General features: G+C 44.6%; 1 protein-coding gene across 2 annotated transcripts in view; it reads left to right on the plus strand.

The window, feature by feature from the left end:
- ankef1a (ankyrin repeat and EF-hand domain containing 1a) overlaps positions 1-19504 on the plus strand; it is a 65351-nt gene that overhangs the window by 21216 nt on the left and 24631 nt on the right. For both annotated transcript variants that reach the window (XM_073051298.1, XM_073051300.1), the window contains exon 3: positions 15786-15985. In XM_073051298.1, coding sequence (XP_072907399.1) covers positions 15786-15985 — 200 coding nt within the window. The remainder of the gene's footprint in view (positions 1-15785; positions 15986-19504) is intronic.

Consider the following 19504-nt stretch of genomic DNA (forward strand, 5'->3'; position numbering starts at 1 on the left):
CCATTTCATAGCCCTTTGATGTGTAATCCCATCTTTGAAGATCTTTTTATTTGAATGTTTTGTTTTGCTCAGCGAAGAACTGTTTGAATTATTCTCCATTTGGCTTGGCATGTAAAGACCATCCCTGCAGTCTCGTAGTTGTGTGCTGATGTATGGCAATGCGTCAATAATGTGAAGGCCTTAGTTGGTATGTCACAGAAATTCGGAGTCTGACACTCTTTTGCAGTCTTAAGAAACAAAAATAAAATTTTTAATGTATTAATAGCAGTGGTTTTAAAAAAAATGTTAAAGTGGAGTGCTTTAAGAAAAAGAGTAACAGAAGTTGACATTCTCTTCCCTATTTCCAAGTTGTGAACTCGCATTCAAATAAATCCCAGCATGACTGGGTTCCGTCCGTGATCTCCTTGTTGATGGAGTGGAGTGTCAGATGCTTTGACATCCGTTGCTTAGTTTGTTCCGGACGTGCTGCAGAGGCATGTAAACCCAGGATGCGCTGACCTTCCAAGTGGCAGAGAGCCAGTATTTCCCTTTGGTGTTGCTTCAAGCCACAGCACCTCGATTTGGCCTATTCTTATTGTTTAAAGAAAGATTCCCTTTTCTTGCCAGCAAGCTTAATGGAGCACATTGCCGTTCACCATTCGTCCTAAAATTACAGTTCTCTATATTGAACAGCTTTTGTCACCATCCTGTCCATTTTATCATATTTTCTCCCTATTTTAATTGTTTTTTGGATTTTATTTCCAGGATTCTTTGTTTGGTTATAAATTTTGTACAAATAACAAAGGCAGAAATAATTAAAGGAATCTTAGAGAGTTTTCTTTCATAGAATATAGAGCCATATAGCACAGTATGGACCAACGTCTTAAAACCTACTTCACAATCGACCTAGATCTTACACACACACACACACACGCATGCGCGAACCGTCCATTTTTCTAACAACTATATGCTTATCTAGGAGTCTCTTTAATGTCTCTGATGTCCATCCACAATGTCCTCCCTTTCTGCACCTGCGATACTATCCCTGATTAGCAATGGCACTTCTCACCACTCTTTGACCTCCCTCCATATCCCTTTTAAACCCCAGCCCATCAAGCAGTCAGTTGTGCCCAGGTGACAGCCAAGTGCCTGTAACGGCCACAACACTGTTACGCACGGATCTGTGGTCTAAATTCATCACATTTATTCTTTACACTTCTCGCATTAAAAAGTAAACACATTTCAACCCATCCACTACTGTATTTGTACTCTATCTAATGCCTGTCCTTCCTCACAGACTCTCTGGCCATTGCATCTACTTTCACACCAATTGCCCCATCATCTGACTTTACACCTGGTTCCCATCTCCCTGTCAACCTAGTTTAAATCTTCCTCAACAGCTCGCTAGCTGTTGGTCCCCCTGAGGTTCAGATGTAACCTGTCCCTTTTCTAGAGGTCATACATTCCCTAGAAGAGATTCCAATGGCCAACAAATCTGAAACCATACCCCCTGCACCAACTCTTCAGTCACACATTCATCTCCCTATATTTTCCTGTTCTTACCCTCATTGGCACATGAGACAGGCAGCAATCCAGAGATTACTACCCTTGAAACACTGCTTTTTATCTTCTTTCCTAACTCCCTGTATTCACATTTCAGGACCTCATCCCTTATCCTATCAATGTCGTTGGTACCAATGTGTACCACAATACATTGGTACCAACACATTCCGGCTGTTCAGCTTCCCCTTTAACAGTGTTGTGGACTCAGTCCGAGGCCTCCGTGAACCCGGCACCTGAGAGGCAACATGCCTTTTGGGAATCTCCACAGAATCTCCTGTCTGTTCCTCTAACCAGTGGATCCCCTATTGCTCTCCCCCTTCTTCCCCCTTCCCTTCTGAACTACAGATGCCTGGCTGTGACAGTTTTCAATTGGGACGTCATTCCCCCCTACCCCCAGGTTAGTATCCAAAGCAGTATACTTGTTATTGAGGCGAACAGCCATGGGCATAAACAGAACAGACTGCCTAATCCCTTTCCCTCTCTTGACAGTCACCCAGCTACCTGCACCCTGCAATGAAGATGTGATGGCTTCCATGTAACTCCTGTCTTATCAGCCCCTCAGCCTCCCAAGTGATCCATAGTTCATCAGCTGCGGTTCCCTCGCACAGTATGTAGGTGTAGTCAATAAGGACACTGGAGGCCTCCCTGATTTTCCACAAGCTGCCCAGGAGAACTCCACTGCCCCGACCGCCATTCCCATTGCTCTACATATTTAGAATAAATAAAGAAGGTAATAGATCTAGTATCAGCTATTTGAATTGGCACTGTAATGGGAATAAAAAAACACAACTGACAGAAGAAAACAAACAGCTGTATTCACTGTAAATGGAAATTTGAAAAATACATATGCCAGTGCTGGAAATCTAAAGTTCTGGAAACACCGAGCATGTCAGGCAGCATCTGTGGGAAGACAAACAGAACTAGCATATATGGTTAAAGTCCCAAGGTCCAGACAGGTTCAGACATGTCTTTAATGCTACATAGAATGACATAAATAGAGTGTGAATGAAGGGCTGGTGACCTGAAACACTGATGCCACTGACAACCTGAGCTTTTCCAGCATTTTTTGATTTCCTGTTATTGTTACCAACATTTGAAGTTTTTTTTCCCTCTGATTTTCATATAGAGGTAGGTGGACTCACACTGAGGCTAACAAATTCTCTTGTGCGCATGTGTCCTCCCCCTCCCCGCTCCCTCCTCCCCTGCATTGTTATACTGTTATATTTTAAAAACAGCCATTTAACTAGAGGCTTTGAAACACAGACACTGACACACACAGGCTATTGTCAGATACAGTCATGAACAACTAAAAAAAGGCACAGGCTGACACAGAACACTAGTACTGAAAATATATTGGCATGTGCTGTTGTTAAAAGAACAAGAGATGGAGTTTTTAGCACAGTCCATACTTGTTCGAGCAGCTTTCTGTTCTCTGGAGGTTTGTGGATGGCTCACCAATTGCCTGCATTTATATTTTCCGAACTATATAGTGGACTGGTGAGAAGTTAAAAATAACTTGTCTTAAATTAATTCTTTGCAGATACCATTGCATTTTCACACCACAACCAAAAATAGCATGGTACAAAAATAAAACATGCTTCAATTAAACAAAAACATTTATTTGCGTTTGCAATGTGATTTCGTTGTAGTCTTTTGCCAAATGGTGCATGACAGATATTCCCCCCCCCCTTGTATTTGGATCATTAACCTGCTGTGACCAATTCATGTACATGGTATCACTGATTTTGAAATTTGCTTATAGTTTAGATCCTTCATGTGGTAAAGCTTCATTGGTACTGAACTTAATACTTCAAAGGTTTCAAAGGTTTATTTAATGTCGGAGGAATGTGGAAAATATACATCCTGAAATTCTTTTTCTGTGCAACCATCCACGAAAACAGAGGAGTGCCCCAAAGGACAAATGACAGTTAAATGTTAGAACCCCAAACCCCACCCATGTACAAGCAGCAGTAAAGCAATGATCCCCCTCCCCCACCAGCAAAAAGAAGCATTGGGACCCCCCCCACTGAACAATCAAACATGCAGCAAAGCATCAATAAAGGCACAGACTTGCAGAACCCTAAAGACTACTCATTCACCCGGTAATTCAACACGCCACAGGCTCTCTCTCTCCCTAATAAGTGAAAAAGGGGTGTCTCCTTGTGAGTCCTATGTTGAATTCTTTCGGTTAAAGCAACTGCAGCTTGTCTCCCTCAGCCTGGCCCCGTGAGGTTCAGGATTTAAAACTGTAAATGACAATGTAGGACATTTTGTTTTTGTGAATATTTTTACCCCATATATTTCACATTAACCTTGCAGCAGGTGCTGGCACTTTTTCATTTCGAGCACAGGCTTGTTTCGATGATATCTCTGTGGATGTGAACTTCCCACTATTCAGGACATTTACAGCGTGTGGTGAACTACATATACCTGTCTGGACTGCTCCTGTGGCTCCTCCCACAGACCCCTGTATAAAGGCGACTGTGGGCTGCTGCTCTCCTCATTTTCCCCAGGATGTAGTGCTGTTTATTCTTCCAGTTAATAAAAGCCGATATCTCGCTTCCTAAGTCTCAGCGTGAGTTATTGATGGTGCATCAATTTTATTGACTGGAAGTTAAAACATGGAAACCGTTTTACGCCCAGAACGCTTAGATTTGGACCCCCAAGACCCTGAAGCAGCTCTTGCCTTTGAACACTGGCTTGTATGCTTCCAATCATACTTGGAGGAGGTTCGTGCCACCGACTCAGCTGTTAGGCTCAGACTTCTCCTCTCGAGGGTCGCCCCAAAAGTTTATTCATTCATCAGGGACCTCTCGACCTACGAGGGGGCGCTTGCCGCCCTCAAAAGACAGTACCTGCGGCCGGTAAACGCAGTTTATGCCCGGCACCGCTTGGCAACATGAAAACAGCGGCCTACGGAGTCGACTGCTGAATTTCTCTGAGCTCTACAGGCACTCGTGCGGACTTGTGACTGCCAAACGCTCACAGCGGAACAGCATACGGAACTTTTGGTCTGAGACGCTTTTGTGACTGGAGTCCGGTCAGTGTATTTGCGCCAGCGGCTGCTGGAAAAAGCTGATCTTACCTTACGCTCGGCGATAGAGACGGCCGATACGTTGGAGGCTGCGCAGCTGTACGCCGAGGCGGTCCAGCCGCGCGATTCCCCGGTTCCGAGCAAATTCGCCAACGCCGCTGCCAGTCGCGGTATCACGAACTCCTCGAATTCGCCGGACATAAAACTCTGTTACTTTTGTGGGCTTCAGAAACATCCCAGAAACAGCTGCCCGGCTCGCGAAGCGACTTGTTCCAGCTGCGGGAAGAAGGGCCATTTCGCCAAGGTCTGTAAATCTAAACCACGCCCGGGGTCGAGCAGCACTGCGTCTGAGACCTGGGGGCCGCCATTTTGCATGCCCGGATGTGGACAACCATCTTTGCCGGCGTCACCATGCCCCGCCCCTACCTACCCGTGTGCGACCTGGGAGCCGCCATCTTGCATGCCCGGATGTGAGCGGCCATCTTTGCCGTCATCACCAGGCCCCGCCCCCGACTCGCCCCGTTCAACGCTGGCTACCGTGACCCTCGATCAAAGCGTTCCGCACCAGCTCGCAAGGTCGATGATGGACATCCTGGTGGAGGGGCACAGGACTAGCTGCCTGTTTGACACGGGCAGCACTGAGAGTTTTATTGACCCGGCCACAGTGAAATGCTGTGGACTCGTGACACGGCCGGCACATCAGAAGATCACCTTGGCTTCTGGGTCGCATTCCACAGACATCCGGGTGGGTTGTGTAGCGACATTGGTGGTGCAGGGCACAGAGTATCGGAACTTTGCGTTCCTGGTCATGCCTCGACTGTGCGCACCTGTGCTGTTGGGGCTCGACTTCCAGAGCCATCTCAAAAGTGTGACTATGGCATATGACGGGCCCCTCCCACCTCTCACTGTCAGGAATCCTCAGTTTGGTGGGACTTCGCCATATACTCCGTTACCACACGCACATACACACTGAACCACACATCCCGCCCAGCACCATGCCGATAGCTGTGCTACTGACACTACTTGCAGCCTCTCCACCCTCAAGATCCCTCCCCCATCGCTGTTCACCAACCTGACCCCTGACTGTAAACCGGTGGCGACTAAAAGCAGGAGGTACAGCGCAGGGGACAGGGCCTTTATTCATTCAGAGGTGCAGCGGCTGCTCGGGGAGGGGATCATTGAGCCGAGCACAAGCCCATGGCGGTCCCAGGTGGTCGTTGTTCGGACTGGGCAGAAAAATAGGATGGTTGTGGACTATAGCCAGACCATCAATAGATTCATGCAGCTTGACGCGTACCCCCTACCCCGCATCGCGGATATGGTCAACCAGATAGCTCAGTACAAGGTGTACTCGACAATTGATCTGAAATCCGCTTATCACCAGCTCCCCATCCACCCGGAGGACCGCCCCTACACCGCCTTCGAGGCGGGTGGCAGGCTCTATCACTTCCTGCGCGTCCCATTTGGTGTCACAAATGGGGTCTCAGTCTTCCAGAGGGAGATGGACCGGATGGTGGACCAGTACAAACTGAAGGCCACATTTCCCTATCTAGATAACATCACCATCTGTGGTCGCGACTGGTCGGATCACGACGCCAACCTCCAACAATTTTTCCAAGTGGCCGAAGCTTTGAACCTCACTTATAACAAGGACAAGTGTGTGTTCAGAACCACACGACTCGCTATCCTTGGGTATGTCGTGGAGAACGGGGTCATTGGCCCTGACCCCGACCGTATGCGCCCCCTGTTAGAACTCCCTCTTCCCAACACTCTCAAGGCCCTCCGGCGGTGCCTGGGTTTTTTTTCCTATTACGCCCAATGGGTCCCCCATTACGCAGACAAGGCCCGCCCCCTGGTCAGGTCTACCACTTTTCCCCTCTCTGCCGAGGCCCGCGCGGCCTTCAGCTGCATTAAAGGGGACATTGCCAAAGCAACGATGCATGCGATGGACGAGACCATTCCCTTCCAAGTAGAGAGTGACACCTCTGATGTCGCACTGGCTGCTACCCTCAATCAGGAAGGCAGACCAGTGGCGTTTTTTTCTCGTACCCTTCAAGGCTCTGAACTTCGGCACTCCGCGGTGGAGAAAGAAGCCCAGGCCATAGTGGAAGCTATTAGGCACTGGAGGCACTATCTCGCCGGCAAAAGGTTCACCTTGCTGACCGACCAGCGCTCGGTTGCGTTCATGTTCAGCAACCAACAGCGGGGCAAGATCAAAAATGATAAAATTTTGCGATGGAGAATAGAACTCTCCACCTACAATTATGATATCCTGTACCGGCCTGGCAGGCTCAATGAACCCTCTGATGCCCTATCCCGGGGAACGTGTGCTAGTGCACAGCTCGACCAGCTGTATACCCTTCATGCCCAACTTTGCCATCCGGGGGTCACCCGATTTTACCATTTCATTAAAGCCCGGAACCTGCCGTACTCCCTGGAGGACATCAGGACGATGACCAGGGACTGCCAGATCTGCGCTGAGTGCAAACCGCACTTCTACCGTCCTGACACTGCGCAGCTTGTCAAGGCCACCCACCCTTTTGAGCGACTGAGTGTCGACTTTAAGGGCCCCCTTCCCTCCACCGACCGCAATGTCTATTTTCTCAGTATTATTGACGAGTACTCGCGATTCCCCTTTGCCGTTCCCTGCCCCGACACTACTACCACGTCGGTCATAAAAGCCCTGCGCCAGCTCTTCACTCTGTTCGGATATCCCTGCTATGTCCACAGTGATAGAGGGTCCTCCTTTATGAGTGACGAGTTGCGCCGGTTCCTGCTAGCTAGGGGCATTGCTACTAGTCGAACCACGAGTTATAATCCCCGGGGGAATGGCCAGGTGGAGAGGGAGAATGCCACAGTGTGGCAGGCCACACTTTTAGCCCTTAAGTCAAAAGGGTTGCCGGTCTCCCGATGGCAGGAGGTCCTCCCTGAGGCACTCCACTCTATCCGCTCCCTGTTGTGTACATCCACTAATGCCACCCCTCACGAACGCCTATTCTCTTTTCTCAGGAAGTCTGTCACTGGGACCACCCTACCAGTTTGGCTGACGTCCCCGGGGCCAGTGCTGCTACGTAAACATGCGAGGAGTAATAAGTACTCCCCGCTGGTCGAGAGGGTTCACCTCCTGCATGCTAATCCCCAGTATGCCTACGTGGTCTTGCCTGATGGGCGGGAGGACACGGTCTCTGTCCGCGACCTGGCGCCCGCCGGAGCAGCAGACCACTACCCCGAACATTCCACGGTAACTATGAACCCTGTACCCGAGGTGACACTGCACACACCGTGCCACACCCAGACTCCTCACGACGCGCATGTACCGGGCATCTCGTACGCGTCTATTCCGGGGACCTCGCTCACACGCGAGGGATCCCTGACACCTCCAGTTGGGACAGAACCAACCCACTCTCCGCCTCCGGTGCCATCACCACCTCCGGCACCTGTGCAATTGCAGCCGGAGCTACGTAGATCGCAGCGAACGATTCGACCACCTGATAGACTTAACCTGTAAATATACTTGGGGATTTTTTTTTAAACAAAGGGGGGGGTGAATGTGGTGAACTAGATATACCTGTCTGACTGCTCCTGTGGCTCCTCCCACAGACCCTGCTGACTGCTCCTGTGGCTCCTCCCACAGACCCCTGTATAAAGGCGACTGTGGCCTGTTGCTCTCCCTCATTTTCCCCAGGATGTAGTGCTGTTTATTCTTCCAGTCAATAAAAGCCGATATTTCGCTTCCTAAGTCTCAGCGTGAGTTATTGATGGTGCATCACAGCGACAGGTGCGTAAAAAGGGCCCGAAGAATCATTGGGGACCCGAGTCACCCCGACCACAAACTGTTCCAGCTGTTACCACCAGTACCGAGCATTAAAGCCAGGCTCCGGGGACAGCTTCTTCCACCAGGCCATCAGACTGAATAATTCACAATGACACAATGTTGCTTTGCACATTTATTTTCCATGTACTGTTTTCTTAAGTGAACCCTAGGGTGCTTGACCAAAAGAGTTGAATGGGCTAATTTTTTTCATTACTGAATGTACTATGTCTTTAAGTGTAAGTTCCTTCTCATTTTACATTGGCAATGACTCCAGACTTAAACACAGGAATTGCAACTAGTTCTTGCAATAAATGTGCTACTTTTGACGAAGGAAGATGATTTGCTTGCAGAAAGAGGAATAACAGGTTTGATTGCATCTCGGGTCTATGAAACCTACCCATTCTTGTACCAGAAACAAAAATTTCAGACCTAGACAATATTTGGACACCTCTGAGGGAATCATTCTTTACAACCTGTGCTTCTTAAGGGAGACAGCTATGGAATTATAATCGTACATCCTGTTGATGGAATCCAGGTCTGTCAACAACTTTATCGTCATCTCCTTATGAGGAGAGTTCTTTTGGCCCATGTTTCTACCAGTTAACATGGTTGCAACAAACATCAGTATTTTTATAGAAAAGGGTCTCTTTGATATCATGACTGTATCTCTGTGCCTTTTCATACACTGTGCTCTTCTAATCCTTAGTGTAAGGTTTCATAAGGAGAACATTCTCAATAAGCAAAGGTACAAGAAATGATGAACCATTCAATCATTATTTGAGGATGGCTGAAAATAGTGAATTGTGAATTATTAATTAGAACTGAATGGTGGCAATAACAACAGCAACTTGAATCTACAAAGTAACTTTAGTGAAATACCCCATGAGTTCATCGTGAACCTTTTCAGTGCAATCTGTATGCATAAGAAAATAATAGGATAAATTATCATTAGCTGAGTCCAACTAGTTTTGAGGGCAAATTATATTTCTTAGGGCCTTGGCATCTTGAGGTACAGTCACCAGTGATAGTCTCCCCTTGTTTATACTCTGTCATTTCATGACCGATAGAAATGGCAGTGACTTCCTAGAATGATGCTAGTCATAAAATCACTCAGTGCAGGAACAGGCCCATCAGCCAAATGAATAATTGTCAAACATCAAGCACATCTTTATACTGATCTTACAATAATCCCATTTATTCTTCCTGCATTCTCATGAGTTCCATCCAGATTCTACCACTCACCTGTACCCTGGGGCAAATTTTACTTGCCAATTATCCTACCAGTTCTCAAATCTGTGGGCTGTAGGATCACCTGGATGAAACCAATGTGGTCATGGTGCAAACGCCACACAGACAACATTGAGGTGAGGGTTAACTAGGTCGTTGGAGATGTGAGGCAGCATCTCTCCCAGCTGAATCACTGTACTATCTTAACTTTTCTGCTTTTTACCCTCTCTACTATTCTGAGGCATCCCTCTATTTACTATTTTTATATGGAGCAATACTTATGATAAGAGCTGACCAAAGCAATGCATACCACTTTGTGGGCACTTGAGTCATTCCATTAATTTTATTTTATATTGCAAAACAAAACCTACACACTTGTGGAGGTCCTGCTTTTCATTTGATAGAAGTCCTTGTAATGCAATGTGAGTGGCTAAATTTGATAGAGATCAGGAGAATCCCACAGAAATGCTACACAGTAATAGCTGTAAGCAGTTTTTTTTGTGTTGAGTAGTGACTCTATAAAATAAACAAGTGCCTACTATCTTCACATGAAGTCTCCTGTCATTCTGCCTCTACATAGGATGATTGTGAACTATTTGGAGAAAAATCATAAAACTGCAATGAAATTTTATAAAATTATAAAGCAGTTGATAGTGCACAACCAGTGCACAACTATGGAACGTAGAGCATAGGACAACACAGCACGCTACAGATTCTTCAGCACATGAAGCTGTGAGGATCTTTTAACCTACTGTAAGATCAATATAACCCTACATAGCCTCCTACTTTTCTATCATCCATGTTCCTGTCTAAGAGTTTCTTAAAAGCCCCTAAAATATCTAACAAAAATACCACCCCCAGCATGGCGTTCCATGCACCCACCACTCCCTGTGTAAGGAACTTACCTCTGACATCCCTCCCCCCCCCCCCCCATACTTTCCTCCAATCACCTTAAAATTATGGCTCCTTGTATTAGCCATTTCCCCCCTGGGAAAAAGTTGCGGGCTGTCCACTCGATCAATGCCATTAAAGATCTTGTTCGCTTCTATCAATTTAATTCCATTCAGAAGCACCATTTTGCAGAGAAAATCCTTCATCTCTAAACAGGCAAACATTCTGTTCTGCCTATTATCTGTTACCTGAGTGCTAAAACAATTGGAGATGCTCCAGGGCCTGATTGTAGATTGCTCCCAGGTTTATGGCCATTGACAATCAGGTATTAATGATCAGACAACTCTGCAGTTCCTCCATTGACTCTAGATACATAATCCTCCTGTCATTAACCTAACCTGCACCAGACCCACCATCTATCACCCTCACTCTCTGACATATTAGCTCTTGCTCCAGCAGTGTCGTGCTTCTACAATCCCCAGCTGTGTTTGAAGATTATTCAAATGTTATTGAAGCCAAAAATTGCGATTTTAACTCAACCATGTGCAGTACATGTTCCCTGGGCAATATTGGAGCAATATTTCATAAAACTAGTGATTCAGTGCTCAGTCAGTTACGTACAACAGTAGTGAAGGAGAGATTTGATGCTGAATGTTAAGCAGAAGAGGATCTACAGATGCTGGAAATCCACAGTAACACACACAAATGCTGGAGGAACTCAACAGGCTGCATCTATTGTGAGGAATAAACAGCCCACATTTCAGGCTGAGACCCTTCATCAGGACTTGGGTCTTTAAAGTTAACAACCAACCCGCAGACATGCCCTAAACCTCTACCAAAAATTACATTATAATAAAAAGGGGCAGAGCAACTGATAGCTTTCTTGAACAGCATGTTACCGAACTTACAAGGGAACATGCTATCTTAGATCTGGTCCTGCGCAATGAGACAGGTAAAATTAGTGATTGTATAGTAGGGATCCTCTTGAAAAGAATGATCACAGTATGATTGAGTTTCTCATACAAATGGAGGGTGCAGTTGTTCGATCTAAAACCAGTGTTTTATGCCTAAACAATGGAGACTACAATGGGATGAGGGAGGATGTGGCTAGTGTAGACTGGGAACACAGGCCATAGGGTGAGACGGTTGAAGAACAGTAAAAGATATTTCACAGTGTGCTACAAAAGTATATTTGAGTTAAAAGCAAGGACAGTAAGGGTGGGGAGAGCCAGCCTTGGATAACTAAGAAAATAAAAGAAAACTAAAAGCTCCTGTGTACAAAGTCGCCAAGCAGCGGGAAACTGAAAGATTGGGAAAACTTTAAAAAGCAACAAAGATCCACTAAGCAAGCAGTGAAGAAAGGGAAGATAGATTATGAAAATAAACTAGCAAAAAATATAAAAATGGATAGTAAAAGTTTTTATAATTATACAAAATGGAAAAGGGTGGATAAAGTGAATGTAGGTCCCTTGGAGGATGAAAAGTGGGAATTGATATTGGGCAAAGAGGAAATGGCTAAGGCTTGAATGACTATTTTGTGTTGGACTTAATGGTGGAGGACACATCTAACATGCCAAAAAGAGATGTAATGGATGCGATGGAAGGTGAGGACCTCAATACGATAGCTATCACTAAAGAGATAGTGCTGAGCAAACTTCTGGTGCTGATGGAATGCATCCCAGGGTACTGAAAGAAATGGCAGAGGTTATAGTAGAGGATTTGGTGATAATTTACCAAAATTCTCTGGACTCTGGGCAGATCCCAGCGGATTGGAAGATAGCGAATGTTGCGCCACTGTTCAAAAAAAAGATGTAGGCAAAAGAGAGGTAACTATAGGCCAGTTAGTTTAATATCTGTAGTTGAAGATATCATTAAAGGCATCTGGAAAAAAATGGATCCATCAGGCAAACACAGCATGGATTCACCAAGGGCAGGTCCTGTTTGACAAACTTACTGGAGTTCTTGAGGATATAATGAGCGCAGTGGATAGAGGGGAACAGAAGGTGTTTGATAAGGTGCCGCATAAAAGGATTATCTATAAGATAAGGATGCATAGAGTTGGGGGTGATGTATTAGCTTGGATAGAGGACTGGTTAAATAATAGAAAGCCGAGAGTTGGGATATGTGTGTGTTACTCTGGGTGGCAATCAGTGGTTAGTGGTGTGCCGCAGGGGTAGGTGCTGGGCCTGCAACTGTTCACAATATACATTTACGATCTGGAAGAGGGGACCGAGTGTAGTGTATCTAAATTTGCTGATGACAATAAATTGAGTGGAAAAGCAAATTGTTTAGAAGATGTGTAGAATCTGCAAGGAGAGGTAGATAGGTTAAGTGAGTGGTCAAGGGTCTGGCAGATGGAATAAAATGTTGCTGACTGAGATCATCCACTTTGGAGGGAAAATTGGAAGATCAGATTATTATTTAAATGGTAAAATATTGCAACATGTTGCTGTACAGAGGGACTTGGGAGTGCTTGTGCATGAATCACAAAAGGTGAGTTTGCAGGTGCAACAGGCTATCGAGAAGGCAAATTGAATGTTGGCATTCATTGCTAGAGGGATCGAATGTAAGAGCAAGGGGTTTTTGCTGCAACTATGCAGGGTACTGGTGAGGCCGCACCTGGAGTACTGTGTGTAGTTCTGGTCTCCTTACTTGAGGAAGGATATACTGGCTTTGGAGGCAGTGCAGAGGAGTTTCAGCAGGTTGATTCCAGAGATGAGGGGGTTAGACTATGAGAAGAGATTGAGTCACCTGGGACTGTACTCGCTGAAATTCAGAAGAATGAGAGGAAAAAGGGATATGTAAGATAGAGGTAGGAAAACTGTTTCTACTGGTAGGTGAGAATAGAACTAGGGGACATAGACTCAAGATTCGGGGGAGTAGATTTAGGATGGAGATGAGGAGGAACTGCTTTTCACCACAGAATGGTGAATCTGTGGAATTCTCTGCCCAATGAAACAGTAGAGGCCAGCTCAGTAAATATATCTAAGACGAGGTTGGATAGATTTTCGCATAATAGGGGAATTAAGGGTTATAAGGAAAAGGCACGTCAATGGAGATGAGTCCATGGTTTTATTGAATGGCGGAGCAGACTTGACGGGCCAGATTGCCTTCTCCTGCCCCTATTTCTTATGTTCCTATGTCATGTTCTTATGATATCTACCTCAGTTCTGAATCTAATAAGCACCAAGGCACACCCAATAACCAGATGACCCTGAACAGTACTTCCTGCTAACACCTGGTGACGTGTGCCAAAACTGAGAGTGTTGTCCCATAGACTATTCAGGAAACAGCATGGCTTTGATAATCTGACCAGCAATGCAAACCGAGCAGTTCCAAAACACGAGGAAATCTGCAGATGCCGGAAATTCAAACAACACACACAAAATGCTGGTGGAACACAGCAGGTCAGACATCAGGACGAAGGGTCTCGGCCCGAAACGTCGACAGTGCTTCTCCCTATAGATGCTGCCTGGTCTGCTGTGCTCCACCAGCATTTTGTGTGTGTAGTTCCAAAACATTAGCATTCTGAGTCACTGTTGCAAAGCAGTTTTGAAACAGTTCCACAATTTAAACAGCATTTGCATAACTATAGGAAAAATTTGGATGTAATCTGAAAACTATGCATAACACAGTTACATTTTTATTAAGTGTCACCGGAGCAGCTTTCTAGCTGTAACATTACTGGCTCCAATTCAAAAAGCAATATAATATTTTGATTGTGTTGTGGCTACCATTTCTACAACTTACTTTCACTGTAACAAAAGATTAACATGTCTGAACTTGTTCTGATGATAATCACATAAATTACTGGTTTGTAAATAGAGTTTTGAAAAACTATCATTATGTACCTTTGTGGCAGTCATTTTCAATCTCCACTTCTGATCATGGTTAAAACTAAATTTTGTCATTAAGAATGATTTTGTTTCTCTGTTGCTTGCTTTTGATTGTTAAGACAATAACTTTGCGGTATGAAATAACTCTAAGGAGGATCAGGCTTCTTCCTTTGTTTTATCTTTTGTGTATTGGTGAAAGATTTTGGTACAGATACTGATCTCCATTCAGTGGCATTAAATGCGATACGTAGCAGTGGACACTTGTTCCACTCTTCTGTAATCTGCTAATGAAAACAATGCACAGTCTCTGCTATTAAATGCTTGAAACTGAGCACGAATTTCTAGGCAAAACTATGAGTTAATTGCATATCGCGGCTTTTCACTTCCGGTTTAAGATGGTGCTGCTGAAGGCAGGCAGCAATCTACTGGTGGTTCCCAAAGCAAGAAATACTTTATTCATAACATTTTTTTTTCTGAAGAATAGAATGATGGTAAACAATCATTACGAGCAATGAAGAGGCATGCGGAGGTGAGGCTGAGTTGGGGGTGGAAATGTGCGGGTACGAGACAGAGTTGGAGAAGGTGAAACTGGGAGCGAGGTTTTATCGATCTAAGCAGCGGACTGATTTGGGAAGGTTGGGTATGGGCTGGAACGTGACAACGTGGTCCAGGCCCAGACTGTTTCGAAGTGACAGGGCCCGAGTCCTAGTGCAAGGAGCTGACTGATGCTTGGACGATTTAAACGCCAGACCAGATGGATTGAAAAGGCCAGCTGTCAGGACCAGCGGGGAGGGGAGGGCCAGTTAACTCACTGCTCCGCATCGTTTACTCCACTCTTCGATGCACTGAGGCTGGGACTGTGGGCCTGCTCCGGACTCCATGACATTTACTCCACTATGTGCTGAACTGAGGCTGGGGCTCTGGGCCTGTTCCGGGTTCCCCCTCCACGTTGGGTGTTTGCCAGGTTTTTTAATGGGTTCTTTTGGGTTTCTTGTTTTGTGGCTGCCTGTGAGGAGATGAATCTCAAGGTTGTATAATATACTTTGATAATAAGTGTACTTTGAACTTTGACACAGATGAAACCAATGAGAGAATTCCTTATTACTAAAAATACAAATCTGGGTGTTGACAGGCTCATCAGCAAGCTGGCAGAGTGGCCAGTACTGTATAGATGATGGATAACGCATACTCACTTACTGCAAGGTCTGTTTTGTGTTTAAAATTAACTGTAGTTTTATACACTTGGATCAGGTTAATGGTGAATAGGGAGCAAGTAGAGAAAGAACAAGTTCTTTGTGATATTGCACATAATCCTCTAAAAGTTCATGATCAACATCATAGCCAAAGTAAACAAGTATCCAAGCATCTTTGACAAGCATAGATTTGACTTGGCCAATGACTGTTCTTCAGTGTCAAACATTTTTTAACCAATTTCTTTCAGGTATTCTGTATTACTGCATCTCTTCCACTCTCCGTCATCTTCGTTGTTTGGAGATTGCCCTCGCACATGGAGCCGATGTTAACAACTGTTCAAAGGATGGAAAGCCAGTCTTCTTGCTCGCATGTGAACAGGCTGCAGCGTGCTCCGAAATGTGTCTACAGATACTAGAGAGAGGCGCTGATCCAAATTCTAAATATGAGGTAAGAATGCTCCAAGTGGGCAAGCTGAACAGCCTGCCTAAGAACACCCATTAAAGAGCAACATGAAATCACAGAGTGACAGAATTATTCCCAAAACAGTAGCCCCTCAGTTACTGGAGTGTAGCTATAAAATTAATCAGATTCAGATCCAGCTTTACTTATCAAGTGTATGTCGATACGTAAACTGAAATGTGTCATTTGAGTTAATAACCAACACACCCGAGGATGTGCGGGGGGCAGCCTGCAAGTGTTACCACACGTTCCAGCACCAATGTTGCATGACTATAATGCTCGGTAGAACAACACAGAGCACACAAAACAACAACAGTGAACGAGCCCGTTTTCTCCTTTCCCTACTACCCACCCAGCCACACACATACATAGTCCTCTGACCCCAGGAGCAGCTGTCTTCAGCCTTCAGCCTCCAGCACACTCAGAAATTCACAGACTTGAGGCTTTGACCTTCCGGCCTCGACTTCTGGAATTCTGAGCAAACTTCAGGCTTCAATCTGGACTTCGATTGTCCTTCAGGCTTTGATCCGGAGCTCTGACTGACCTTTGGGTTTCGATCCGGAACTCTGACCTTGGAGCTCAGTCTGGACCTCCGATCAATCTTTGGGCTTCAATCTGCAGTATCAACTCCCAACTTGCAGACGATGACAAAAGAGGGCCAGAGCTCCAGACCATCTTGACAGGTACTTCAGCTAACCGCCATCTTGCCCCTCTTTCCCAAGAAATGTTTATCAAGTTCTATCACCTGCTTTCCCCACAGATATTTATCCAATTCCATCACCTTTTCAGACAAAGCACTCCAGAACTCCACTTTGTTTAAAAAACATGTTTCTGCCTGTCCCTTCTACTACCAACACTGGTTAATAATATTACCACACTGGTTAATCAGAATTTGAATCAGCTTTAATATCACCAGCATATGTCGTGAAATTTGTTAACTTTGTGGCAGCAGTATAATGCAATACATGATAAATATAGCAAAAACAGAATTATAGTAAGCATATATATGTGTATTAAATAGTTAAGGTAAGTAGTGCAAAAGCAGAAATTTTAAACAAAGTAGTGTTCATTGGTTTAATGTCCATTTAGAAATCTGGTAGTAGTCGGGAAGAAGCTCTTCCTGAATCACTGAAAGTATGCCTTCAGGCTTCTGTACCTCTTTCCTGGTGGTAGCAATTAATAATATTTCCACGTTGGAAACATGTTCCTCCTTAAAGCTAAACTTTGGTAGGTGGAATATATAGTTCAAAATGTTAATTAAGTGTTTTTAAATAGATTAACACGATGTAGATGGTAAACAATCACATTTCTGATTGGAAAACATCAGGCAAGGATTTTACTCATTCATTCCTCTGAGAAACTCCATCACACTGGATTCAGAAGACAATAAAACGATGGAGAGACTCTTGCCCTAAAGACTAAACAGATTTAAATTTAAAATGAAAAAAATCTGTTCTGGCAGCAATCTCAGAAGCATGGGGGTTTGGATTTAGTGAGAAACAATATATTTATCGAAAATTAACCTTTACAGTGAACTGTCCCTCTCTCCTGTGTGTAAACAAAGTGGGAAAGGAAGTACAGAGTTCGGACCCTAAGCTTCACATGCTCAGGTTTAACTAGTCACTTGGTAAAGTTTATAGAAAAAATGGCAGCAAAAGGGAGGTGGGGACTGATAGTTGGACGTTTTCCAGCACTACTGTGAACCTTATTCCCTTAAACTAACCTCCTAAACTGGAGATTAGAACCCAGCATCCTGCCTATCAGATTAGGATCCAGTTGAAATAAAATCACCAAGGGAGTGGGGTTAAAACTTCACAGCAATTGGTAAAATCTCAACTGCCTGTCAGACATGCTTCAGAAATACAATCCCAAACATTTAAACTTTAAAAAGATCCTAGGACAGATCGGTTGGCCTGAAAACCATAGGATCATTAGAGATATAATTAGAGGCAACAACAGATAGATGGATTTACGTCGAGCTAATTGACCTCTCTAATTAATTTCTTACTTCCATTTTTGTTAGATCTGATACACAGTATGTTGCTATTGTGTACACTGAGTTTTTTTTGTCCATTCCGATCTTTACCGAGGAAGGAGTTTTAAAGGGGATCCGAGGGGAAAGTTTTACACAGTGAGTGGTTGATACCTGAAACACGTTACCTGGTGAAATCAGATACAATCAAAACATTTAAAAGGTATTTAGACAGGCCCTTGAATAGACAAGAAGGATACAGACCTAATGCAGGCAAGTGGGAAGAGTGTAGATAGATAAAACAGTCTGCATGGATGTGGTGGGGCTGATGACCTTTGTGACTCAAGGACTCTCCATGTCCTTAGCTGATTTATAGACTAGACTGACCTTCCTTATCCCCAAAATTGAAAAATTGTTAACTCTATGACTGATGCTGTATTTTTTTCGCAGACTACGAACATATTTTTACAGTTGTGATGTTATGAACTTCAACAGAGTTCCACTTTAACCATGTGGTGACTCTTATCACCCAGTTGCTTCAGTTCCTGCTACCTGTTTCTGATCTTGTTGCAGCAATCCTCACCACCTTTGAAACTTTAACTTGAGCTGTAATGTTCAGCTACAAGAGCAGGAGATGTTCAAGATGGCAGAGGCGGCGGGATCCAAGGTAGACTGGATGGAAGGACAGTGCAGTGTAAATTAAGGATAGAATAAGTAGGAGTACTGAATTGATAGAAGGGGGAGGAAGACAGTTTTTAACTTGAGGGTTTTAAAACTTAACAAATATGACACAATCCTTCCCTCCTACCCAAAAGCAAGTTGAGATTTAATTTAAATCTCTGAATCTGAAATTGTAGTGTTTCTTAGCCTTGTAAGTCATGCTCTGTCATTTGCCAGAAAGGGTATATTTTTCCAATTTAGTTCTCCTAGACGAAACATGAATATCAAGAAATTAGAGCTCAAATAAGAACACAGAACATAAATCATTCCTTTAAAACGTAGGCGGATCAGAATAAAGTTTTCAAAGTACCTGTTTCTGGTAAGCATCATTATTTGCACTCTGGGGAATTAGCCCTGGTATCCTCTGCTGTCAGTACGTGGCAATACACAGGGTAGACTTACTGTAATTTCACACCCATACTAGGGGTTTGCACCAGTAAACTCTTTGCGAAGCTTTGGGCCCATTATCTTGCAGGGCCTGATGGCCTTTGTGAATGCATTTCAGAAATGTATTCGATTTTCCCATCTTCAAGAAAATTGATGAAAGCTAGAAATGAGATAGTATAATTTACCTTTTAGTATTTACTTGTATGGGAACTGGTCACCTTTCACCAGCAAAAGGCAGTCTGTGTTTTTACAAGGAATAGAGCTGATGCCTCACAACGCCAGAGATCCAGACCCAATCCCGACCTCGGATGCTGACGTGCAGGTTCTTTCTGTGAGCATGTGGTTTCTTCCGGCTGCCGTGGTTCTTCCACCGAAGACATCCCAAAGACATGGAAGTTGGTGGATTAGTTGGCCCTCTTACTGTCTCA

This window comes from Hemitrygon akajei, chromosome 7 (genome assembly GCF_048418815.1).
Source record: "Hemitrygon akajei chromosome 7, sHemAka1.3, whole genome shotgun sequence".
In the NCBI taxonomy this organism is placed as follows: Eukaryota; Metazoa; Chordata; class Chondrichthyes; order Myliobatiformes; family Dasyatidae; genus Hemitrygon; species Hemitrygon akajei.